This window comes from Rhineura floridana, chromosome 12, assembly GCF_030035675.1.
Source record: "Rhineura floridana isolate rRhiFlo1 chromosome 12, rRhiFlo1.hap2, whole genome shotgun sequence".
Classification (NCBI taxonomy): Eukaryota; Metazoa; Chordata; class Lepidosauria; order Squamata; family Rhineuridae; genus Rhineura; species Rhineura floridana.
This window is the reverse complement of record NC_084491.1, coordinates 24873706-24899997: the sequence shown is the minus strand read 5'-3', so window position 1 is coordinate 24899997 and position 26292 is coordinate 24873706. Positions and strand designations below refer to the sequence as shown.

The following is a 26292-nucleotide window of genomic DNA, read 5'->3' as shown; positions in this document are numbered from 1 at the left end:
ATCCGGTATACTGAAGGGGCCAGGTCTCTGACGTCACAATTAGCAGTGCCACTGGGAACAGCAAGGATAGTAGAAGAAAAAACAAGAAAGCTTGCTGATCTAAAATGATTTTAAGCGGACACTTGTCTATGTAAGTGTGGAACATGTGAGCTGGGGCATTTGGAAATGTTTGCTCCGCTAAGTATTTTTATTCTACAATGACCTTCAAAGAAAAGCCTTGTAATTGTATACTTGGGCCCCCCTTCCTACTGCATCCTATCTTGACTGGTCCAATTACATTCTTCACTATAGCACAATTCGAACTCTTTGGGAGTTCCACTCAGTAGCTGGCTACAGGCATTCTTTACTCAAGCTAGTTACTTTGCCAAGGCTTTTCATCTCCTATGATACTGTTAACTTGCATGACCACACTAGCTCGAATTCCAGTGGTCCATGTTTTGAAGCCAAGAGTATGCCTTCTGATTTCCAGAATCTCCAGGTCTTTTAAACAGGAACTGGAACAGGATGGGGAACTACCATCCAACTACCAGCCTCAGTCAGTAGGAATGGTAAGCTATGATGGGTAATGGCAGGCCACAAGTCCCCATCCCCAAATGAGAGGGTAATAATTGCACAGGTAGATTCAACATTGCCAAACCTTAGGGGTTGTTTTGGAGTTGGGCAATGTTCTTAGGATTAGGACATATCTGATCATATTGCTACAACCTGCAAGGCTTTGCCTCTGGGGAGAAAATACAAAACCAGCATGTGGTTTAACTTGTTTTATTTTGTTTTGCAAACAAAGTTGTCTTCAGTCCAGCTGGACTTGTGAGGGAGCAGAAATTGAAGCCCAATAGAAAAGCAGCAGTAAGTCAGGAGCACAAGGATTACAGGGGACTAACCCCAGCTACAGAAGGAATGGTTGAATACTAAGACAACGGAATTTTATGACAGCTGCCCACAGTCAGAGATAGTGATCTTCTTGCTCGTCTTGCCGTTCCTTGACCCAAAGCGCTCCATTACTTCCACAATGTTCATCCCATCTTTGATATGGCCAAAGACCACATGTTTCCCATCCAACCTAAGGAAACAAACAGGTTAGAGCACTCTTGACTGCATTTGTGAATCAAGCCAGTGATTCCATAAAAGCTGCTTCAAAAACATTTACAGGCTACCGTTCTGTCAACGGATACAGTGTTTGTATATAGCTAAAACATGGCCTACTTCAGGCTTGGGGTATTCTATTCCATTTGAACCAAGGCCTACGTTCACTGATGAAGTCTCAAGAAAGTACTCACCAGTCAGTTTTGGCAGTGCAGATGAAGAACTGAGACCCATTTGTATTGGGACCAGCATTTGCCATAGACAATATGCCAGGGCCTGTGTGCTTGAGGAGGAAGTTCTCATCTTCAAATTTCTCACCGTAAATGGATTTACCGCCTGTTCCATTATGGCGAGTAAAGTCACCACCCTGTAGAAAGACAACAAAATCCATGCAGCTGAAATCTAACACTGGGATGAACAGTCCAACTATGGGATCTCAGGACAGGAATTGTACAAGCCGAAAGAGAGTCAGACCAGACTCTTCAGTGCACACCCTTAATCATGACAACATAGAAATGTCAGTGCTTTTTAGATGCAACTCAGTGCAATTCAGACTCAACACAATATTAAATTCAAAACTGCTACCTACCTGGCACATGAACCCAGGAATGATTCTGTGAAAGCAGGACCCCTTGTAACCAAAACCTTTCTCTCCAGTGCTCAAGGCACGGAAATTCTCTGAAATCAGAGGTAGACATTTGTAAGAACAGCCTTCCACATTTGCTTAGATCCTTGACAAATTGCTTCCAACAAACATGCCTGGAGATGAAGGCACTCAAATGTACAAACCTGCTGTCTTTGGAACCTTGTCTGCAAACAGCTGTGGGATGAAAAAAGATAATTATTACATTTTCAGCTTGAAGACCCCAATTTGCACTTAGCTGCCTGAATGTTCATTTGTTTCAGTGATTTTTCCAATAACCACACTAAAAAAACTACCCTTTTTGCCATATTGTTTTACAAAGTTTTTTAAATAAAAACAACCTCAAAATTACAGCATGCTGCACAGCCCTCATACAAGCTATCCTACCATCAATCTTCTCCATAGGGAGAATGGGGCAACCACCTGTTCTATGTTATCTGGCACATTACCAGTGCCATTGATTCTGGCAATATCAAAATGTTTCAGTGTGTCAATATACTTATTGCAAACGCTACCAAGAGTATACATACTGAAATCTTAGAAGTACTCAAGGTCTGCATCCAATTCTGTAAATAATAAAGTACAGAGAAGTGACAGCATGTTTGCTGCTTAAGACAGAAAAAACACTCTAGAGGGAGCTCCGAGAACCAGAAACCTTGAACAAGGGGCAGTCTTATAAAAATGGGCGACTGACCTACCACCTACTGAGAAAAAATTAGGCCTGTTGAAATCAGGTAAAAACTATTTTCTCACCAGAGTTATTACTTACCCTATTAAAAGTGCTCTCACAGCACAAATCTACACTTGTATGACTGTACTTTTTGATTTGGGCACGACTTCACCAACAAAAGTGAATGTCTGAGAGCAGACATCCAATATGTGAGATATTGCTGTGTTAAGTTAGGCTACGATGCGTAAGAAACTTGTAACAGCCTCCCCTGTGATTAAATCATTTATAGCATTTTGAAATCTTGCTCACCCAAATTTAGATGACTAAGTATTTTCTTACACACAAAACCAACGCATGGTATAATCCATCAAAGAGTTAAAAGAGAACATTTCACGGCCATCCCTAACCTAGGCTTACTGGCTGACTAGACACAAACACGCTTGAGGTGAAGGGGAAGCAAAATACAGGCGAGGAGACTTTTTTAAAAAATTCAGGAACCTCCCTATTGTATGCATTATGACCATGCATAAAAGAACAGGAACCCAAGTTAGGAAATGTGCACCAGAGACGGCACCGCTGTCAAGGAAGGGAGTGGAGACCAAAAAAACAAGGCATCCTATACCCGTATATAACCAGGCGCATGATTAGAGACCCCTCATTTAGAAATGGGCTTGCTCACAGTGCTCCAATTATTGCCCGAGAGGACAGATAGGGAATCAACAAGACGCCACCCCCATTTTAGTGACATCATGGTCCCCTACAATCTAAGCAAAAAATGGAGACGAGCAAAAAGGAGGCCAGCCTACCTGCCGCCCCCGTGATGAGAGCACTGCCCTCCTCCCAATTGTAGTACGGGCGAGGGGAGAATGGGCACCAGCGAAAGTTACAACGAAAGGGCTTACAAAGCGCGATCAACAGCCAACGCTTCCCCACGTTAAGGCGTTAACCAGAAAGAGAGCAGTGAGAAGGAAGCGGCGGGAAGGGAAACAAAGGCGGTGATAGTAACATAGTTTACCCCCAAGAGCTTCCCCCAGGGCAGGCTGCGCAGGCCACGTGGAGGCGACGCCGCCCGCCTGCGCGCGCCCAAGGCACACACTTCCCTCCTCTCCCTCACCCCCCTCTACCCATGTGCGCGCGCAGCCCCTCTCGCGCTGCAGTGGAACGACCTCTCCCCCGCCGCGCGCAACCGGCGTCTGTCCCTGCTTGCCTCCCCCACAATCCATGCAGAGAACTCCCAAAATGGCCCCGAACTCCCTCCCCGGCAGGAAATGGCGGCGCCGCGTCCTCCTCAGACGCGCCCCTCTTCCGCAACGGTCCTTAGTACCTCAAAGGTGACGCGTCCGAGGGGCTCGCCATCAGCGGCGACATCGAAATACACTACAGGGTTGGCCATGATGGCGGGAATGAGTCGAGTAAAGGAAGGGAAGAAATAAAAAAAAACAACGGCGGCAACAGGCAGCACCAGCGACGACACAACTACAGTATCGAGCGCGGCGCAGCAGAAAGAAAAGCGGGCGCTCGCAGAGCTTATATATCCGGCACGCCCCCGCCTCCACCTTCCCTCACGCGACCTTTCACCAACCACACCGCGGAGAGTTTACAGAGTGAAAGGTCCGTCGGCCAGTGAGGACTCTCCTTTGGGGCAAGGGTGGTTTCTTGGTGTTCCGCGCCTCTAAGTAAGGGCGTGGTCTCTGCGAGAGGCGGGAACCGGGGAAAGGTATGTGTTTTTTCTTTTTTGAGCATGCGCAGTATTGGTTTGCAATGGGTAAGGCTAAGGTTGTCGTGTGGAGGGAGGATTAGTAATGCGGGTGGGGGTGCGGGGTTGCGGGTGGGGGATGGGGACAAGACAGATTTTTGTGTGTGTGCCGCGGAGGGAAACGGCTTTGGAGCTGTAAAGCGAACTGTGTTGCGGGGTTGCATGTTCGTTTACTTAGAAGTAAACCCCACTTAGTCCAATCGGGTTTACTCCCAAATTAGCAGAGCTTAAATTGCAGCAGAATCGGAAGATGGGGCATGCAGAGGGGAGGGAGGGTAAGGAATAAATCTGGCATCCAGCAATTTTTGCCGTTTGAGTTCAGATAAGACCGGTGGAGTAGTAGGCCCAGAGGGCGGTGTAACTAGTCAGTCCTTGGAAGCGAGCACGGCTGCATAACCGAAGCAAGCTGGGGAGTGATAAGTCTTTTTTTAAAAAATGTACACCTCAAGGCTTTAAGCCAAAATATAGAGGGTTTTTTTTTAAAAAAAAAATCCCTCTCCCTTCATCTCTATTAATTCTGCTTTGTGTAACATCTCATTCCATGAAGAGTTGTGGAGAACATGAAAGCTTGCACACTTTTGCAACATTTTGGATGGTCTTAATAAAAAGTATTAGCCAACTCTAGATTCCCCCCCATTTTTATTACGCTTGTATGCTACCCTTCTTTCAAGGTGCTTATTATTGTTAGGCATCTTCAAGTCGATTATGACTCATGGTGACCCTGTGAATCAGTGACCTCCAAGGGCATCTGTAATGAACCACCCTGTTCAGATCCTGTAAGTTCAGGTCTGTTGCTTCCTTTATGGAATCCATCTCTTGTTTTGACTTCCTCTTTTTCTACTCCCTTCTGTTTTTCCCAGCATTATAGTCTTTTCTTGTGAATCATGTCTTCTCATTATGTGTCCAAAGTATGATTACCTCAGTTTGTGGTCCCCTAAGCACCTTGGAAACTCTGAAAACCCTAAGAACAGAGTATCCAAGGTGCTTAAGGGACCACAAATAGTTCTAATCCCACCCACCCCTTTTATCTTCCCGACAAGTCTGTGAGATAAATTAGGCTGGGACTTGAGAGTTACTGGCCCAAGATCACCAAATGAGTTTCATGGGGATCTGAACCCATGTCCCACACCAGTTTATAAGAGTATAACCCAACAGCCCCCTCTTTTCAATTACCTGCTCACAGGGATGTAATCTGGGATTAGGGTGGGTACATTTCTGAGGTCAGTTTATTTCTCACCTGCGTCTTCATTTAGGATGTAGTATTTTCTGCTGTCTTGCATTGCATAGCACTGCCTCTCCTCTCTACCCAGAATAGTCACAGCTTCTGGTGGTATTTTTGGCATGAAGTCATACATTTCTCATGCATTTTGACCATAGTTTCAGCTGTGCTTGTTCCTGAAGGAAGCCTGTTAGTTTTGGTGAGCTCACTTGAGAGACAGAGAGAAAGTCAGTGGCGAACATCAGCCTGTTTTATCAGGAAGAAAAGAACAAAAAGGTGCTGCCAAAGTTTCTGGGGTCTTTTCACCCTTCAAGGGTGTTTCAGCCTACAGTGGTATATACCATACACATTATCCCTCCCCCCCCCCGAATCCTGTAGTTTGTTAAGGATGCTGGCAGTTGTAGCACTGTGGAGGGTAAACTACAGTTCCCAAGATTCTTTGGGAGAAATAACACTTTAAATGCATGGTGCGTACACAATTCTTCAAATCTGACATAGCTACTTCAGTGAAGATATCACAGTGTGGTTGGACATTTCCTCTTCCCCCATGTGTGAAACACTATAGCCTAACCTACATGAGGGTCAGTGTGAGAACACCTGGTCTCCTCCTTAATAGGTTTCTAACAATAGCAATGACATGTCACTATCAGTGAGCTAGGACAAGTTTGGGCAGACTTGAGGCTTGCATGATTTATTTTGTTATTTTACTAACACTCTGAGGTCCACTAACTGGAGCCAGGTGCAAAATAGTGGCTTGTGGATGGTTGTGGAAACAGATCCAAAATGGCATTTCAGGGGGTGGAGCAACTTAAATACTGCATCCAATGAACCATGGACCCGTTAGGTACAATCCTATGTCTGAGTTATTACAGATCAGGGACTTTAACAGCCTAATTTAAAGTAGTCTTGTAAATAAATCCACAGAGGTGACTAATTGTAGAAATGTTTATAGCCATTGTGGGCTGCTGGAGGAGGGGACAGAGATATTGGCATTTCCAGCTGCATTCAGTTATTTTGTAGTTGTTGCTATTGTCAAATCTTAGCTGACCTACTGCAAATAATTCAGCGATTGAATGGTAGATCCTGATCAAACTTCCCACCCCCATGTTAGGGAGTGGTTGTATCCAACTAAGGTCTGCTCAGAGCTGACCTGCTGAAATGAATGGACCTATGTTCGTCAAGTCCATTAATTTCAATAGCGGCAGATAATGGGGGCAATGCAAAGAGAGCCCAGCGGTCAGTAACTAAGCCAACATGGCATGTCAAGACCCACAATCACCCTTTCTTAATTTTTTAAAAAGATTTTATAGTCAGGAGGCACCTGTCCATGAACATACAAGTTTACAGATGCTCATTTGCTCTACAACAAAATGGTGCTTATTCCCAAGGAAATGTGTTTAGCAGTGAGGCACAGGAAACAGACTCCATTTTATTATTGTGGTTGTAATGGTGCTATGATTTAAATGAGTTTTTAAAATGTAAAACTACATATGTTCTCTTTCTTTTTAGCAGATTGTCAATTCTCCTCCTCCAACTTATTAGGAATGTAGAAGCAGGTATAATACATGGAATGGTTGTGAGCGGGTGGAGAGAAATGTTCATTGGGTGTTTCACAACTGAACTACATGTGACCAGCTAAAGTGCCCCCCCCAATCAGATGATTAAATCCAGGGCACCTGCTGGACTGCACCTTTTGTTCTGTTCTTCTCTGTGACTTTGTTGCTTTTTTAGTTGCTGGTCTAGCAGTTTGTGATCATCTTTGGATACCCTTCCCCCACTCCACCCACCTTGCTGATCAAGGCATTTTTCTAGCATGGGTAGCAATTATATATAGGTGACCTAGTGCTTTCCAGGGAAGGAGGTGATGACTGCTTTGGCTGAAGTAAGAACAGGAACTCAAATCCCACTTCTGGAAAACGAGTGATAACTCAATATGGGACTGAGCTCCTGGCTCTCAAGTAGTCATGCAGGAGGTAGAACTTGTACTGAGGTTTAATAGACACTGCCTTTTCTGCAACACTGTGGTTGGGTGAAACGACATCTGCCCTGAGTCTCCATCGTATGAAACGCTGAAATACTTAGGAAAGCTGTTCATTTTGGATCTCATCATGCAACCCAAGTTTATTCCTGTTCTATTATTACAGAAGTGCCTAACCATAAAGAGTAATTGAGTAGATCACTGCAACCACATTAAAGTGAGAATTTACAAAATGGGACTGCTACCTGTTTTATGAAGAACACAGACAACATGGTTTCAGAGAAGTCAGAAAATGCAGTTTTGCTAATTGGGTTCTGTCAAAAGGTTTTATTGATAGCGACTTTTAGAGGGTTGTTCCCCCCCCCACCACCCTCAGTTTTACTCTGGAGAAATAAAATATTCGAAACAGCTTTCAAAAAGCGGTCATGTTATAAGAGGGGGAGACATAACTGCCATGTGATATATTGCATTATATCAAGTGCCTTGTAGGGAATGTATTTACTTATGGCAGGGGTTGCCAACCTTTTTGGACTTAGCAGGCACATTTTGAATTTTGAGAAAGTGCTGTGGGCACCAGGCACAAAATGGCTGCCTTGGGGTCACGGTTTAACACAGCTGGCTGTCTTGAAAGATGTGGCATAACATAAAATGAGACAGAGAGTGTAAGTATGCAGTCATTGCTACTCCCCCATCCCAGATTATCTCAGGTTTACTATGGGAAGTCAGCTATGTTTTCTAGGTTCTGATTGTGGAGATCACACAATATTGATCTCTCTCTCTCACACACACACACGCATGCATGCGCGAGAGTTGCTGTCTATCAGGGAGTATTTCCCAGTACAAGAGATATACAAGGTGGCTACACCACCCTTACTTCCACTTACTCTCTTGTGTGCATGCACTGCACGCATACAGGCCAGATACATGCATCTCTGCCTCTTTCATATACACTTCATATATACATCCTTCCCTTTCTCACAGACATGCAAACAGATCACATATTCATACCTACCAGCCTACCTCTCTGTCATATACACACATCACACATAAAATCAGTACCTCTCACATTCATTTTTGTGTAGCACCAGCATACCTTGCAGAGCTCATGTATTGAAGGAGGCTCCTACAAAAAACCCTTTCCCCAATTGTTTTATATGACTGATAGCAGCAGAACATAATTCACCTCTTGTCAATTGTCTTGAAACCGTAGCTATCCACATTCCCTTCAGCCAAGCAAGGAAGCAGCCTTCCATCCAGGGATACCTTTAGTGTAGAGGTGGGGAGCCTCAGGCTTCGGGGCTGAATGTGGCCCTCTCAGCCTCTCTAGCAGGCCCTCAGGACTCTTCCACACTCCACATGCCCTTCTCAGATCTCTTCCCTTGTCAAGTGCTTTTGCCCATCTACAATGTGTCCTTCATCTGTGATAATGTCTCCTGCCAGCCTGGGTAACATGGTGTGTGTATCTAGAAATCTGACTTTTGTGTGACTGGAATGTAGCGCATCATAGAAAGGGAAGAGCCACATTTTACGTTCTCTGTCTTTGCCGTTGGCACTGCCCATCAGTGGCATGTGGCCTTCAGAAGGTTACCCATGAAGGAATACAGCCCTCAGCCTGAAAAAGGTTTCCCACGCCTGCATTAGTGGATCAACTACTACACATATAAAATTCAGTGCAGACATGCCGCAGATGTAGTTCTTGCACCAGGTTTTTTTGGAGGGGGGAGGGGGGCAAGATGTCCTCAGTGCTTCTTCCTCCCTGAATGGGCCATTGCTTTCTCGCCACCATCGCTGCTACTATCACTTCATTTGGCCAATGGCAGGTGGAAAAGGGAAGCTGGTGTTGCTCCTTTTCCCTTGTCGTTGCTCACATGCTTGGAGAGGACAGGTGAACAGGCAGTGATAAAGAAGAGCAGGCTTTTGGGGTGGGTTAGGTTTTTACTGTTATGGTTTTAAATTTTAACGTTTTAATGTATTGTTTTTTATCTTGTACGTCGCCCAGAGTGGCTGGACAACCAGCCAGATGGGCGACTAATAAATAAATAAATAAATAAATAAAGTGGGAAACCTCAGGCCCAGGGGCCAGCAGCAGCCCTCTCTGTCTGGACCTCAGGACTCTCCCCAAATCACGCTCCTTGTTGGATATGCTTTGCACTCCAAATGTTTTTGTCTGACTACAGTCTGTCCTTGAACTCTGGTAACACCTCTTGCTTACACCGAGGGGGGGGATCTGACCCCAGCCACCGCTGGCTATCGAATGAAAGGCTACTCAGAAGGGCATGCCGCCCTTAGGCTGAAAAATTTCTCTGCACTTGCTCTAGAGGTTGGCAGTGAGCCCCACATTGGAGTGTAACTCTTGACAGGTCCCCAACGATGCCATCCAATATAGGCAGCTCTGGATAGGGCCCACATCCCCTAATAAAAAGCTAAGGTATTGTGTTGGGCCCATATGAAAAATTCCAAAATCTACTTTTAGGACCATAATTTTATTTAACCAACCAAAATGTCACACAATAGGGTGCAAGTTTTCGAGTTCTCCAGAACTCTTCCAGAACTCCACCCACCATTGACATGCTCAATGGTAAAGAAGGCCAATAGGCTACATTTACTTTTGCATGACTTGTGTGGCCAGATTTAGCTTTTCCAACAGCAGGATCCTGAACAGGAAGAGGAAGACATTTAACCATCTGAAGATGTGACTTTATTCTCAGAAGGAATATTCTCTCCACCTGATAGGTAAAGCTTACCCAATTTGGATCCTATGGGCTTTTATTTATCCAGCAGGCCAGCACAATGCCTATAATTAGTCTCCACCTTTATTAATATAATAAATGACAACCTAGTTTCTCTTGATTTCTCTTTTCCACTTACCAAGGAACCTGTGTATTTTGCCTAAGGTTGGAGGCAGACCTGGATAACACCTGGCATTTGTATTTCCAGAGACGGAACTGCCATTGTATGTTTCTCCTTCCCAGTTGGCCTTAATGCAACCAATACCTGTACAGCACCTAACAAAACCTCATTTTTTTTGGTCTGCTGTTTAAGCCTTTAAACAAGTATTCCACCACTGACCAAATTTGCTTGGTTTACCATACAGTAGGGTCCCGCTTATATGGCAGGTTAGGGACCAGGCCCCCGCCGTAAAGCGGAAATCGCCGTAAAGCGGAACCCATAGACTATAATGGGGCCGTCGCATGAAAATGATGCAAAATGCCGTAAAATTGGCTTTAAAAAGGGGAATTTCCTGCCGCCGCATTAGCGGAACGCCGGAATGTGAAGCGCCGGTAAGCGGGGCCCTACTGTATAGCCTTATGAAGAGTTCTGGAAAACTCAAAAGTTTGCATGCTATTTTGTGGCATTTTGGTATGCCCCTGATGACAATTTTCTGGTTAAGGTTTATGGGAGTTATACAGAATTCTATTATAGAATTAACAGATCTTATGAAGTTTCCCAACAGGAGTGCTCAGACTATTTTATACTTCAATGGATGCCCACTGGGATTGTAGGTAACATTATGGGCAACCTGTGACCCTGACCTTATTTTATGAAACACCCTACCCCATCCCATCCCAAAGCCTTCAGAAGCTGCCCCATCCTTCCATCCCATTAGAGGCCCTTTCTTTCTGTTCCCTTTGCTGGCCTCTCTGGATTGTGCACATATCATACTATTCACTCAGTACTTGTATTGGTGGACTTGGTTGCACTAAAAAAATCCTGTTGACAGTAGCCCCATCAAGTCCCGTGGGGCTTACTTCTGAGTAGGCCTGCCTAGGACTGGGAATTCTAATCTGAGGTAGCCAGGGTGACAGCTGAAGCAGGCCCCTCTTTATGCTCGATTAGTTAATCTGGAACATTTTGTCTCTGGCTCCGTCCATCAGCTCTGGCTCCACCCACCATTGACATGCTGTCCCAACAGATTATTCCCAACTGAAGTGAATGTGGCCTTTGGCAGGAAAAAATAAATAAAAGATTGCACAATCTTAGGTAGTCATTTTACGGATGTTGTATTCAATTTTGTACCTATGGGGATGGTATAGTGGAAGATTCACCCCATTGTTTGTTGAGTTGCCAAATTTACTAGGGAATAAGACACATATCTAGAACAGTCTCTTGCAGAAACTATTTTTTTGTGAAATCAAACAATTTTTCTTTAGCCAACAATAAGAGACATAAAACCAAGAAGGTGGTTTTTGCAGCTGAGTGCACATACACTGAGAGCCAGTGTGTTGTAGTTGTTAAGGTGTTGGACTACGACCTGGGGAGATCAGGGTTCAAATCCCCACATAGCCATGAAGCTCACTGGGTGAACTTGGACCAATCACTGCCTCTCAGCCTCATGAAAACCCTATTCATAGGGTCGCCATAAGTTGGAATCGACTTGAAGGCAGTACATTTACATTTGCACATACACCAGAGATTCCCCCACCTGAACATACAGTGGATTGTTTCAACAATCAATGGCTGTATAGATTTTGATGTCCTGTATATCAAATAATGTGTTTTGCCATGACCACTGAGTAGAACAGGTCTTATATTATGTACCTATTCATACTATTTTTGGGTTTTATTTTATATTGTGGTTTTTTCAGGTTTCTATTGATTGATTGTGTTTGTTTTTAACTGCTGTTAATGCATTGATGTGTTTTTAGGTTTTTATTGATGGTGTTTAACTCATTTTAATGTAAGTCTCCTTGGGTCACTTATGTGAGAAAAGTGACTTAACAAATATAAAAAATAAATACATATTGATATTTTAACACTGTTGCTATGGCTTACAACCAAGCAAATAAATGTACCGACCTGTTGAAAACATTAGACCATTTTACTAAATATAAATGAGAGCAGCTCATATATTTATCATGCTTTTTACCAAGCATTTTTAAGGCAGAGGTGGGAAATATTAGGCCTGGGAGTCAAATTTGGTCCTCCAGGCCTCTCCATCTGGCCCACAAGACTCTCCCCAGACCACACCTCACAGGCCCTGCTTCATACCCTCCTTCACTATTTTCCCCTGGAATGTCCTTGAATTTTGATAATGCATCTTGTTTGTCTGAACAAAAGAAGAGATGGGTGTGTGAGTGTGTGTAGAAACTGGCATACTTGTACAAAAGTCAACTTTACATTCGTGGCTGTGCCCACTTTTGTCTCTGGCCTTGGAAGGTTGCCCAGAAGGGAATGTGGCCCCCAGGCTGAAGAATGTGGCCCCCACCCCTGCCTTAATCCATCTGGGGTGCCACTCCTGGTCATCAGCCCGTTGTAGAACATGAAGCAGAAAGGCAGCTATGTTGCCAGACTGCTCTCTGGCAACTTGATATGGGAGTGCCATTGACTCACATCCCGTCCTTCCAATGCTGCTTCTGTCTTATCACTCACCCCCTTGTGGCTGTTGGGAGTTCCCTTTCCTTCCAACACTTGTTACACTTGTCCAGATTGGAATTTTGTAAAAAGAGAGAGCACTTGCCTGAAGTTCACGATCGAGAAGAGAGTCCACAGATTGCTTCTTCCCGATCTTCTGATTAAGCCATAACATTTCCCTGCCCAATAACACTTTCTGATTTATACTTTTTCCTAAGACAACCAGTGTGGCATTGTGGTCCCCATTGGGTTGCCCAGGAGGACTAGTCATTCTCAGCCTAACTCACATCACAAGATTGCTGCAAGGAGAAAACTGGTGAGTTGGGAGAAGGCTATGCATTGACTGAGTTCCCTGGAGGAAGGGTGGAATAAGAAGAGGATGGTAAGAAGATATGGACAGTTGCTACATATCTAAAGCCCATCTTTATATCATAGACACAGCAGTGAAATTACAGTAATAATAATATATTTGTTAGTTGCTTGTTACCCAAGTTTCTAAGCGGCTTACAACACTGTTAGAAACACACATAAATATACCATAAAATAGCAGCAACCCCTTTAACAGCCACAGGAAGCTTTGACAGCACACTAAGAACAAAAAGTCTATCAAAAGCCTTTACCTAGGTACCTTACAAGGTAAGCCTTTACCTAGTACCAAAAAGATGTTAATGAAGGTGCCAGGCAGACTTCACTGGGGAGCGCATTCCACAGATGGGGAGTCACAACCGAAAAGGCCCTCTCTCTTGGTGCCACTCTGAGCCGTCCCTGGAGAAGTAGTATTGTAATGGAGCAATGGTTATGACCTTGTAAGTTTGGACAAATAGAAATCTTACTCATTATGGTGGTCTACTGCCTTTTGCCCTTTGTATAAAAGCCTACAGGGTATACTATTAGGTATGTCTCAGACCAAAAGTGGCTGGGCAGCCAGCAGACTTTATATTTTTTTTGCTTACCACCACTAAAACAAAGAGTAACGGTAGCCATGTTGTCCCATAAGGAAAATTCCAAAATCCGTATTAGGGCATATTTTAGAATATTTGTAAACTGTTTTTTAAATGCTTTTCTTTTTGCTGTTTAAATTGTTTTGCTATGTTTGCTGCCCTGGGCTCCTTCGGGAGGAAGGGCAGGATATAAATTTAATAAATAGATAAATAAAGATCACAGTTGAGTTTCATCATGTGTTTGATGTTATTAGTTGCCCATATACTTATGAATTTGTTTGGATACCTTGTTATATTGTAATGCAACTGTCTTGCTACACAATAAATATTGATTAATCAGGTTCTCTTAGGCCATTTAAATGGTGGGCCTTGATTCTTAAACAGTTGTGCCACTCCTACCCTGGTATCAAAATGTGGTGGTTTTTTAAAGCATAGGCTACTGCACACAATCTCGGAGACACATCCAAGTGCTCCTTGCAACATCACAGAAGATGCCGAGGCTCATCTCTCAAATCATGTGAAGTTTTCCATCCTGCTGAGGGCTGGATGAGGATGGGTATAAATTAGGATGTGTCAGAAAAATCATGTACTGTTCTAGGAGGAAACGAGGGAATGAGAACAAGGGATTGGGTCTGCCATCATATACACACTTACATAAGCCCCATCAAACTCTTCCGAATAAGCTTGCATAGGGCTGTGTCGTAACACATGCAATTTAAAAACAAAAACAAAAAGATGGGATTAAAAGTGGGGCACAGGTTTAGAAAGGCTGAAGAGTATTGTGTTATGGCAAATTAGTTTGGCACATACTATTTGGGGGAGAGGGAGGGCAGGTTTGATCATTTGCATGCTTTTGAGTTCAGTGGGATTTACTCCTGTGCAATCATGCTTAGGAGAGGTGAAACTGATATTTCAGGGGAGAGGGAGGGGGAGGAGGAGGAGAGGAGGAAGGATAGGGAGAAAGGGGGAGGGGGAAAGAAAGGGGGAGATTGGGTGGATGGGCATTGGGCAGAGGGAAAGACCTTTTCCTTTCCAAAAGGAAAACATTACAGTACAGTAGGGCCCCGCTTATACGGCGGGTTAGGGACCAGGCCCCACCGTAAAGCGGAAATCGCTGTGAAGTGGAACCCATAGATTATAATGGGGCCGTCACATGAAAACGACGCAAAATGCCGTAAAATTGCAAAATCGGCTTTAAAGAGGGGAATTTCCTGCCGCCGCATTAGCAGAACGCCGGAATGCGAAGCGCCGGTAAGCGGGGCCCTACTGTATGATTATTTTGGGGGATTTCCCCCACCTTTTTATTCTACAGCAAACACCTGATGTAAACCAAAGCAGACCCTGATTAGTCAAGCCAAACAGCTGTTTGCCTGGCTTTTAGAACACTGACAGTTGGTTCTTGACCAAAGCCCAGCAAATTTATTCAAAGAGGAATAGAAGATGCAGTACCATTGCTTTCCCGGTTAGCAGATAATGCACCAAGAGCCAGTGTAATCCAGCGCAGAGGGGGATTCAAACCCTGGTTCATTCTGCTCTTGCCCATTGGGACTGGTAGGGCAGAAGACAGAGAGGCCAACACTAGGTGGAGTCGGAGCTAATGGCAGGCGGAGCTAGAACCAATGGTAGAGCTAATTCTGGGTTTGGCCACATCCTCCCTGCAGAATTCTAAGAAGGCAATACTAAGACTAAGGAGAAGGAGGTTGACAGCCAGCACCACTCCCTGGACTGGTTGTAAATAAGGAGGCAGGAAGGTGGGGGCCGGCTGAGGGCAGTCTGAGCTTGGTGAGGCAGTGCCCCATTTGCTTTAGTGCACCAGCACTTTCCTCCACTGGAAAGACTCAATGTCCAAACTGAACTGTTCCCTAACTGAATAAATGGAGCAATAGTCTGCTCTAGAAGAGATGATGATGTGAGCATAAATGTATAAAGATGGGAGAGTACATTGCACAATAAAATACTACACAGAAGGTTCCAGCAGTCTTCTTAGTTTTAAAATTGTTTTAATTATGCTTTATATTTTAGTTGTATTTGTTGGGAGCTGCCCAGAGAATATACGTTGGGGGAAACGACAGAAATTTAGTTAGTTCATTAATAAATAAGAAAGCCAGCCAGCCAGCCATGGTCCTTTCCGTAGGAACCACCTGATAATCAGCCTTGAAACAGCCATGGCTTTCTGTATTTTGAACTGTACTAATAGCAATACAGTGATTACATTTTGGGGGGAGCTGGATGGAGAGAGCCATGATGTTTGGTTCTGCATTTCCCTAGAGACAGTCATGTGAGTTATCAACAAGAATAAAGCTGAATGGATGTGGCTAGAAAGATGCTGCCCATCCCAAGGAGTTCCAAACTGTGGCACTATAGTGCAAGCAATAACAGCATTCGTCTCCCAAGAGTGAATAACTGATGCTACAGGATAGGAACACTCCCTGTGTTTGGTCAAGCTTCCGGACACCCCGTATTTAATTAGCTAAAGTGGGAGATGTGTGAGAAACGCTAAAAGCCTTTCCCAGCAGCATAAGGTCCTCTGGGCTGAGCAATAAAAGCTAGCAGGCAGCTGTCCTTAGATAACACCATGATGCAGTTGCTGCAGGAGTTGTGGGTGGGAAGACTCCATGCAAGCAGAAAGTAGGTTAGGAAGATTGCACAGAGACTTCACAGGGCACAGGATAAACTCTTTGTGTTTTTCTTGTGCAAGCAAAGCCAGATCTTGCCTTTGAAAAAGACAGAAAAGGAATCCAGAGCTTTTTTTTTCTATTGGAGTTTGGGATAGTAGCCAGTGGTAACTTTATCCTCCATGAATTTATCTAATTTTCTTTTTAAAGCCATCCAAGTTGGATGTTTGGTACCCAAATGGCAAAGTTTATATGTTGGAAGAGGTAAAATGGGATAAGCACCAGAATGAAGTACAAGCAAGTGTAACTAAATGTTGCAGAGTGGAGTGCTTCCTTTTCAGGACTTTGCTCAAAGGGTTATAACCTGTTTTGTGCCGAGAATGCACTTCTCAAGCTTGCTGCCTACATGTGTACGCAGAGTGCTTTCTCAGGTCACCTCCTACTGAGGCAGACCTGCTGACGTTACAGGGCTGTTCTGCTCCCCCTCACCAGGTTTAACTTGTCTATGAATGAAATAGGCAAAATAGGAAGCAGTACAGTAACTTAGCTGCCTCTGTACTATATACCAATATAGAGTGGCAGCTGGTGGTTCCATGTCAGTGGGGCAGTGGAATCCACTGTTTTAGTCTGAACTTCAAAGGAGATGGCCAAAATGCACAGACCAACTGACAGGGAGCCACCAGCTGCCACAACTGATAAATATCCCGGCATATCAGTATATCAAGACAAGGCCTTTGGGGTGGGTTAGATTTTATCATTATCGCTTTTAGATTTTAATGCTATTGTACTGGTGTCTCATTTTGTGTTATTTTGTTCATTTTGTATGTCGCCAAGAGTGGCTGGATGGCCAGCCAGATGGGCGACTAAGAAATCCAATAAATTAAATTAAATTAAATTAAACTGGTTTCCAGTCCCTCTCTTTTGAAAGACTGCAATAAATTTTATTTATTTATTATTTGATTTATATCCCTCCCTCCCAGCAGGATAAAATAAATACATAAATAAATAAGGTCTGTGGAAACCCTAATTGAGGGGAGGGGAATTTGAAAATACACCCACGTATATGTACAGACAGCACAGAGAGTAACTGCTGCTTCAGATGACGTTATTGTGCAAAGGTGTGTACAACTGCAAACTGCGATGTACAACAGCGCACTGTGAAAAAACAGCCCCTTTTCACCTCAAAGGCTACATGAGCATGTAGCCTAATTTGCTACCGCTACTGAGTCAGAAAGCCTTGGTGCTGCAGATCCCCAGAGATTCTTTGGTAGATCGTGATCTACTTTCTGCCCCATCAGGGTTTAATGTAAGTTTAAAAAATGTGCCCAACTTTCTAGATTCTGATGGAGTGCAATTCTTTGGCAGAATTCTCACACTTGGTAGGATATTGCACACCTGGGGTAAAAGTACACGCTTGGTAAATGGGTATCATTATTTGCCCTAAGCTGTTGAAAAGGCTTCAGAGAAGCAGTGTGCTGTCTGCCTGCTGAGTCAGGAGTCTAGCCTGTTTGCCAGAGCTGAACCCTAGGCAGCTGTCAAGTGGGAGCCAGGAGCTGTCTGAGAGTCCAGTTTAGACCTGCTAAAGACTACTGCGGCCCAGGCAATGTCTAAATCCGAACAGGAAGTTTTTATAGCTCTTCCTGTTCAAGAGAACCAGCGGCTAGCCTGGGTGAGCAGAGTCCCTGTTGCTGGCCAGAAATCTTTAACTGCCCAGAACAAAAGTGGGCAATATGTGGTCATGTTTGAACCCCAACTTCATTTTATGCAGCCCCCTGAAGCAGCCCATTCTTCCATCCCATCATCCCTTCCTGTTTCCTGTTTTTTTTCCCCCTGGCTTTTAAAAGCATTCCCTCCCCCTTTTCAATGTAGTTTCAGAACAAATGGAAGGGGCAAAGCATTCCCTTTGATTAAAAAACACTGGAGGTTATTTGTAAAGGAACACATGATGTGGACTTCTTCTGTGTAGTCTGACATGATTTTGTTTTCTATATTAATGACAAAAACAACCAGATCACAGTGCCAATGCAGTATCCCTCTTTTGGGACAGGACCCGGGCCATCAGGCTGACAACAGTGGATTCTGTACTCCCATAAGTTATGTAACAAAACAGAATTATGATTCATGTTACTTTATTATTCTATTTTTCTAAGGCTAGGACACCACCCTCCACTCTGATTTGTCTTTCCATGTACAGTCAACACCGTATAATGTACAATTTATACAGTTTATAGTTCTTTATTTCATTTTGTTTATATCATGCAGTAATTATGCATTTCATTATTATAATTGTTATGTACAGAAAATAATAAAAACATTTTTTTAAAAATAAAAAAAAAGTTTATTCCTGAGGTGTCTGAGAATAGATTGGTGGATGTCTGCCATTTGTATGTGAGTGGCTGTGTGTATTACAGCACACTAAAGTCAGAAAGGGATTACTTTTGCTTGCTTCCAGCATGGGAGCTCTAGTGTCTCTTGTATGTATGTATGTATAAATCTTCTGTAAACCTCTTTGAGAATAGCACAATCAACCTCAGTGGGACTTACTTCTGAGTATACAGTATATTATTATATTTCTCCCACCTTTCCTCCAAGGAATCCAAGGTGGCTTACATGGTTCTCCTCTCCATTTATATCCACACAACAGCCCTCTGAGGTAGGTTAGGCTGAGAGACTGCGACAGGCCCAAGATCACCCAGTGAGCTTTTTGGCTGAGGGGAGATTTGAACCCTGGTCTCCCAGATCCTAGTCCAGCACTCTAACCACAACACAACACTAATGTAGACCTGCATAGGTCTGGGAAATCCTAACCCTAGTTAGCCAGGATGAAAACAGAAACAGCCAGTGCATTCTTCTTTCTAGTTTAGTTAATACAGAAGGCTTATGTCTCTGGCATTGAAAGATCTCTGCCCCTGTATAGACCTGTAAGATCACTTAGATCATCTGGGCAAATTCTACTAATGGTACCACACCCTACAGAATATCTAAGGCAATGACCTAAAAAAGGGCATATTGCATTATTGTCCCTGTATTCCTCTCCTTTCTGTCTGCTGTATGTAAAGCAGCATCCTCAGTTTCTTCAGGCATATCTTTTTGCCCAGGCTTTCCCTTGTCCATAAGACCAGACTCTGTTTTTATTTGTATGAATTCCCTGAATGTTTTATCTGTTTTATATGCTTTTATACTACTGTTTCACTGGTACTATGCTGGACTTTTGTTTTATGATAGTGTTTCTGTTTTTGTTGTACACCACTTAGAGATGTTTAAGATATTAAGTAGTTTATAAATGTTTTAAAGAAACGCATAAATCATTATAGGCACCATGCTTCAACCTTTCCTTCTGAACTTGTACAACTATACATAAAAAAGTTTTCAAACAGTTGCCAGGGATGCCTCCTCCAAAGGAAATGAAGCCTGCAAAAACTGCCCAGAAGACATCCTGCCTTTGAAAGTTTCAACAAAAGGGAAGCAATAAGGCCAGAAAGAGACCTGCTGGATCAGAACAAAGGTAAGTCCATCTTGCCTGGCATCCTATTCCCCACAGCAGCTAACCAGGTGCCCCTGGGAAGCCCCACAAGCAGGACGCAAGGGCGGCTGTCCTTCCCCCTTCTTGGTCCCCAAGTCTCATAGAAGTATAGAAAGCCGTCAGCCCATTGGTCCTTCTCACTCGGTATTGGTTCACACAAACTGGCAGCGGCTCTCGGGGGTTCCAGAGAGGAGTCTTCCCCACCCCTACCTGGAGGTGCCGGGGATTGAACCTGGGACCTTTCGCATGTAAAGTATGTGCTCTCCCGCCCAGCGGAGTGGTCCTCCCCGAGTGCAGGCAATAAGGAGATGCAGCTACAGCCGCCGCTCCGCCATGCTGACGCTCCCTGCCTGCGGTAGTCGCCAGAATGCAGGAGAGGAGGGTCCCCTGGGCTGAACGACTGGAGCGGAGGCCTCCCCAAGCAGGGCCAGATCACGGAAGAGGAGGGCCATACTACGGGAACGAGACAGGCTGCAGGCTGGGATGTGCGAAAAACTGGGGAGGGGTGGAATTAAGTAGGTAGTCTGTGTCTTTGCCCCACTGCGTGGTGCCTCCTCCACAGTATGGCCCTGTTGGGGAAGCTATTGCCGAGGCTTCCGCTCTATTGTTTGGTGGTGGGGGCTCCTCTCCTGCCTCCTCCTTCTCTGTGGCGGCGGTGGCAGAGTGGCGGCAAATCCATAGCGACTGCCGATCTCATCCCTACAATCCCCTTGCATGCTGATTGGCTCCCACCATCTGTTGTGGGAAGGAGAGACTCCGGAAGGAGAGTCATGAGCCGTTGAGAGGTTTAAAGAGAGGCAAGGAGGGTGGACAGTCAAGCCCAGGTATTTACTTTAATTCTTTAGGCAGAGGTTCTCAAACGGTGGTCTTCGCCTCCTGTGCCCTGTGGCTTGGAATTACTTAAAAAAAAACTGTGCTGGGGGCTGGGGCTAGCTGGGAGCGTGGGGAGGGATATCGCTGCAAACCAGCTCGCAGCAAACCTTTGGTGAGATGGGGGCTTGCTTTTAAAAAAAAGTTTTGGAGGGAAGGATGGAGCAATGGGTGGGTCCCTGCATGCTCAGAATGCTGTTCTTTGCTAGCAAGGTGGGGCTGGTGGCAGGTGCTTCCTTGCCCCAGGGAGGATCTTTGCTGAAGGGTGTGTCTATGGATCTTCCTCTGAACCGATTAGTATTGCACTTCTGTCTGTCTTACTTGGAAGGATTTTGTTGTTCAGGTGTAACTGGGGCAGCTTCTCACTGCACCCAGGTGAGGTCACTAACACAATACAAGCACCAGAGAGGCAACTGCAGCCCTGTGGTACTTCCATGGATGTTCCTTGTGCTCCTGGCAAGAGCAATGGCTGTGGATTTTTCTGCAGGAGTCAAGAATAATCCCTAGGGATTAGACCTTGTTGAAGTGAGAAGGGCATATGGCCTGCACCTGTTATCTTGAGTGCCCCCCCAACCATCGCAACTTCCCCAAGCAGAAGTACCAGTCTTGTACCTGTCACTTTAAGCTGAGTTGTAGCCATCTATTCCCTAGGGGAGCGCTTGTCACCTGGTCAGGCATGCAAAGCAGCCCTAGTATGAGATGCAGTGGCCTTCTGATTTAATCCACCCAGCAGTTGCCAAGATTTTATTATGTCACTGACTGGTAGACAACTGAATCACCGGGCAGGGACTCTTGTCAGCAGGAGGCCTGGTGGGTTCTTTTCAGACAGAGCTGCTGGAGAACCTCTGCTCAGCATTCTGCCCCCCACAACCTATCCTTGATTCCGTGAAGACTTCGCTTGCTCATACATTACACACTGATTTGCACGGTTCAGCTGTTCTTACACAGTGTACGCTTGTTGAACATTACACTGAAAAACTGTAAGTGTGCAGCTCAGCTATTTTTGTACTCAGTGTCACGCACTGTACACTTGTCGAGTGCAATGTGTGAACACCTCTTTTAAAATGCTGCTTCACCAGCTTTTGGATGCCTTCCCACATCCCAGCTAATGCAGTCTTTGTTTTGAAATGGCTTCACATTGTCAGTTGCTAGTGACCAGGAAGTAAAACCTTTGTGGTGCACTGCCCCATTGACTTCTGGAAAACCACGCTGCAGCATGTCAGGATTTGAAAGGCATTCAGCTTTTCCTGCCAAACACTGAGGCATCTGTCTGGGTCCTGCTGGATAGGATCTAGCCTGTCAGAAGCTGAGCTTGCATCTCAGCTCATTAGTGCTGTGAAGTTCAGCAAACTGGAGATGCTTGCATCCTTGCAGAACGTCCTTGAGCCAATGTGGTGTAGTGGTTAGAACCTGGGAGACCAAGGTTCAAATCTCTGCTCAGCCATGAAGCTCACTGGGTGACCCTGGGCCTGTCACAAGTCTCTCAGCCTAACCTTCCTCTCAGGTTTGTTGTGAGGATAAAATGAGGAGGAAGAGATGTACACCACACCTCCAGCTCCTTAGAGGAAAGGTGGGATATAAATGTAACAAATAAATAATAAAATAAATTGCTCTAGCAGTGGATAAAATGTGTTGCGCCAGATAGTAACCACCAGTGGTGCAGCAAGGGCTAAACCTTGGGCCAAAGTCCAGGGTCTCACAGTCCCAGGGCCTCTAAAATGACTACTCAGAGAGTGGAAGATGATGGGGCAATGGCAATCAGGCCCAATGGTCAGCATCTACATCAGCTTGGGCATACCAGGACCCACCGAGGCTGACCGTTGGTCACTACAGCACCTGATATTGCCCTCCTGCATATAGTCAATTAGCAGCACTTAAGGTCACATCCACATCATACACTTAAAGAACTCACAGAACTACAAATTCCCAGCACCCTTAAAAACTATAGTTCCCATGATTTTCTGCGGGAAGTAATGTGATTTAAATGTGTGTTGGATGTACTTTAAATGTCCTGCCCCTCTCGGGACAACCCTGTGAATATAGTATTGCAGAGTGAAACCCATCTTTGTTTCTCTTGCTTCTGGATTAATGTGGGGGGAAAAAGAAAAACAAAATTTTACCCTTCAGTTTCAGCACAAAATCATTGTCAAAACCAGTGCCACATTATGAACATTATAGGTCCCAGGCCAAGACTTTGATAGCCTGGTTAATAATCCAGCTCTGATCAGAAACAGCTTTGATCTCCATTGTCAGAAGAAAAACTAAAGTGCAGCGCCAAGTGGAAACATTCTTCTCTGTGCCACAACTTGTTGTGAACCATCTAAATGGAGCTCATGGACCACTAGTGGTCCACAGTCAAATGACAGTTCATGGACAGAATCTATGGCCAAGGAAAGATTAGTTGACCAGGAATGCAACAAATAATTGACAAATAGAGGATTCTGTCCTACTAATTTATATTCAGAGTAGACCCATTGAAATGAAGTTAATCTTGCCCATTAACTTCAGTGGTTCTGCTCCGAGTAGGATTAGCATTGGATAAAACCCATGGTCTCTGGAGAGACAGGACTTCCCTCCAGACATCCTTTTTATTCTGCTTTTGTGATGCTTTGGGCTCATGAGGGTATCAGGGTGGTTGTACACGATCCCACTTATGCTTGCATACTACTTGTGCCTGCAAAAGTTTCCTGCTTAATTTCCGGTCAGTGCATGTGCCATAGCTTCCTGTGGAAATCCTGTCATAATACCACAAATGTTCTGGTATATTTTTCGGCCTGCTTTTCTGGCACTGTAGCGCAAGAGTGCCCCGCCAGATGGCAATATTGGGGAAGCGTGGTGGAACAACTCATGAAGCAAAATGATGTGTGGATAGTCCAAGATAAACCCACCACTCATGCACTATTATTTCTTTTTTTTTTGGTAAATAACTTAAGAGGATTTTTTAAATTAAAACAATGAAGCGGTTTATTAGATTTTGTAATCCTCCCTGGGACCAATTGGTGAAGGGCAGGCAATTAATAGTAATAATAGTAGTAGTATGTTGTAGAATATGCCTGCAAAGAGATAACAGCCTGGAGGGGTCCAGGGTCACACTCATCTTTCGGATGCCTCTTACCCTTACTAGCTACCTGAAGGTAGTGCAAACAGAAACACAAACACACAGAATAAACTACTGGCAAACCTCTCTACATTTTCTCTCCTCTGCCAAAGGAGTATCCTTGAACTGAATTGTACGGAGAGAGGATTCTCCAGTTGATACAGCTGACAGGACTTCTCCATTGTCCATTGGAAGCTGCTGGAAGCTGAGACTATGAGAAAACAATCCCTTAGCTCATACCCCGAGGGGTGTGTGTGTGTGTATAGTGAATGACCCAGATCTGCTTTTTCCAGGGAGGGAGGGAGGGAGGAATGAACCAGAACAGAACAGTGGAATGTGGAAATGGACTAGTAAATGTCGTGAGGCTTAGTTGTCAAGAAAAAAAAATGTGTCGTATTCTTTATATGGGGTGTGCATTTGTGTGTGAGAGGGTGACAAGGACTAAAATATGCAGCAGTGAAAATATTATGTCCTCCACATATGTCTTTGTCTTTTTTTTTTTTGCATACACAGTGGTGAGGCTAGGCAATTTTAAGTTCTGGACTTCATAGGAACCCCCTTGATGCACATGTGTATTGCTTCATTTACTTGAAGATGTGACAAACCACCCGATCCATCTGGGGACCCTCCTGTCTTTTGTGCTGAAATTCTGCCCTGATGGCACCATTGTGTGTGTGTTGCAAAGAATTCTCAGGTTGGCTTTAATAATTGCAAAGGCCAGAATCTTCAGTGCTGTGAAAATAGGGTGTGCAGGAAAGTTTATAGGGAATAACTGCCACATTCCCCCTAAGATTGTGATTTTCTTTTGGATTCTTGGTTTGAGGAATGTTGGGGGCTAGTATTTTATGTTCCTGGGTACTGTATGTATTTCAACACTATTACTGCTGCTATAGGCTACCTGATGTCTTAATGAGGTCACTGCTAGATCTAGAGAAGGCCCATGATTTACAAAAATGCAATGCTATATAGAAGTAACTAGTAGGGGGCCTTATCCTGAAATAATACAAGGTGGGTTGTATAAGTCAGTGGATCTGGTATATTAGTACCTGACATAAATTTGATAAGCCATGGAATGGTGGGGCAGATGAGATTCTCAATGGTTACCTGATCTGCACATAGATGCCCTGAGAGATGAGCAAGGGTGTAGTTGTCTGGGTTTCAGGAGGGTCTTCAACCTCTTACCTTTTGGGGAGCAGGATCCCAGCTGGGTCCCTGTGTTTCCAGCATATTATGAGCCAATCACCATGAAAGGGGAGTGTGTTAGCCACCGAGAAGAATCTTTTAACATACTTCCCTGTCCTTTCCTGCTGGTTGGAGCCAGTAAGAGTGAAAGGAGGTGAGTCAGTCATTGAGAAGACTCTTCTTGGCAACTAACACTCTTCCCTTTCATGCTGATCGGCTCTTAGGGACATCTGTTGTTGTGGGAGAAGGTACACACGGGAAGGACTGAACGCGGGAAGGACTGAAGAGTGTGGAGATGATGACAGAGCAAGCAAGCAAGCAAGCAAGGGGGTGTGGCTGTGAGGGGGTGTGGTGTGACTATCATGAAGGGACCCTGCACTTCTGAATTTGCCGCTACACTGCTGGCAGATGAGCCACCAACCAAGTGGCCTCTTGTTATCTTTCCTTTTTTACGCAGACTGTGAAGGCTGAAGGTTAAAGATCTCTCAGGAGGTGATGAAAGTGAGGGGCTCCAATGGGTTAAAGCAGGCAGGCTGTTCAGAATCTGCAAGGATACTTAATGCTGGTAACCAATATTTCTCTGAAGGAGAATCTCCTAGTCATCGTTGATTAAACATGCAGATTGTAACATAGTTATCCTTTGGATTTTGCAGTTCTCCAAATTTTATGATTTAGTTCAAGTTAAAAAAAGGATAAAAATGAGTATTTCGGGATGGGAAATGCATTATTTTGTGAGAAAATACATTGAAATATATGTATTTAAATGCACATTTTAAGAAGTTTTTTATTGTATTTTTTTTAATGGCAGATTAATGCAGAAATGGGATTTAATTTAAAACATAGTGACATGGCCTGGAAATCAACTGAGCTGTCCATTCTTAGTAGACCCCATTATCCTCCCCTTCCTTTAGTGACTTGACCATCATACTCAAAAGTAAACTTAGTCTTCTCTGCAGATTCTGAGCTTTCCTGATAGGTAAGATTAACTGTTTTTGCATTTGCTCTCCTTAGCTCTGCAAGTCTCAGTAGGCAGGGGGGAAAACACCTGTCTCCATAATCTTCCTCAAATGCCTCCATATGGAGATGCCTTTCAAGTGTCCCGTTATTTGACATTCCAGCAAATATTCATATTACCCTCCCCCCTGTCCTGTGCTACTCTCCTTCAGTCTTTTAAATTCCCCTTGACTTACTTTCTGGAAGTCAACTTGTTCTTGTGTGGACATCTGAATTTTGATTTCTAGGATCTGCTTTCATTTCCAACCCAGCTCCCTTTTAGTTAGGAGGTCTGGGCATATTTTGTTCTACTCTGGATCACAAAATATCATAGGAAAATAAGAAGCTGCCATGTACCCAGTGAAGCGAT

General features: G+C 44.4%; 1 protein-coding gene and 1 long non-coding RNA gene across 2 annotated transcripts in view; one reads left to right on the top strand and one right to left on the bottom strand.

The window, feature by feature from the left end:
• Nucleotides 1-746: 746 nt before the first annotated feature.
• PPIA (peptidylprolyl isomerase A) lies at nt 747-3913 on the bottom strand. Its single transcript, XM_061592793.1, has 5 exons — nt 3721-3913; nt 1873-1903; nt 1673-1761; nt 1278-1450; nt 747-1060 (listed from the first exon to the last, which is right to left on the bottom strand). The coding sequence occupies exons 1-5, from the start codon at nt 3787-3789 to the stop codon at nt 925-927; spliced, it is 498 nt and encodes a 165-aa protein (XP_061448777.1). The 5' UTR covers nt 3790-3913; the 3' UTR covers nt 747-924.
• Nucleotides 3914-20289: 16376 nt separating this feature from the next.
• Nucleotides 20290-26292, top strand: part of LOC133368787 (uncharacterized) — a 37164-nt gene continuing 31161 nt past the window's right edge. Inside the window, exon 1 of the long non-coding RNA XR_009758749.1 lies at nt 20290-20604. This is a non-coding gene — a long non-coding RNA (uncharacterized LOC133368787). The remainder of the gene's footprint in view (nt 20605-26292) is intronic.

Excerpts from the sequence above, each read along its gene's own strand:
- PPIA (XM_061592793.1), bottom strand. The coding sequence starts at position 3,789 with ATGGCCAACCCTGTAGTGTATTTCGATGTCGCCGCTGATGGCGAGCCC. Across the intron at positions 1,904-3,720 it reads TCGGACGCGTCACCTTTGAG|CTGTTTGCAGACAAGGTTCC; the intron begins GTACTAAGGACC and ends TTCATCCCACAG. Across the intron at positions 1,451-1,672 it reads TTCCTGGGTTCATGTGCCAG|GGTGGTGACTTTACTCGCCA; the intron begins GTAGGTAGCAGT and ends GTCTTTCTACAG.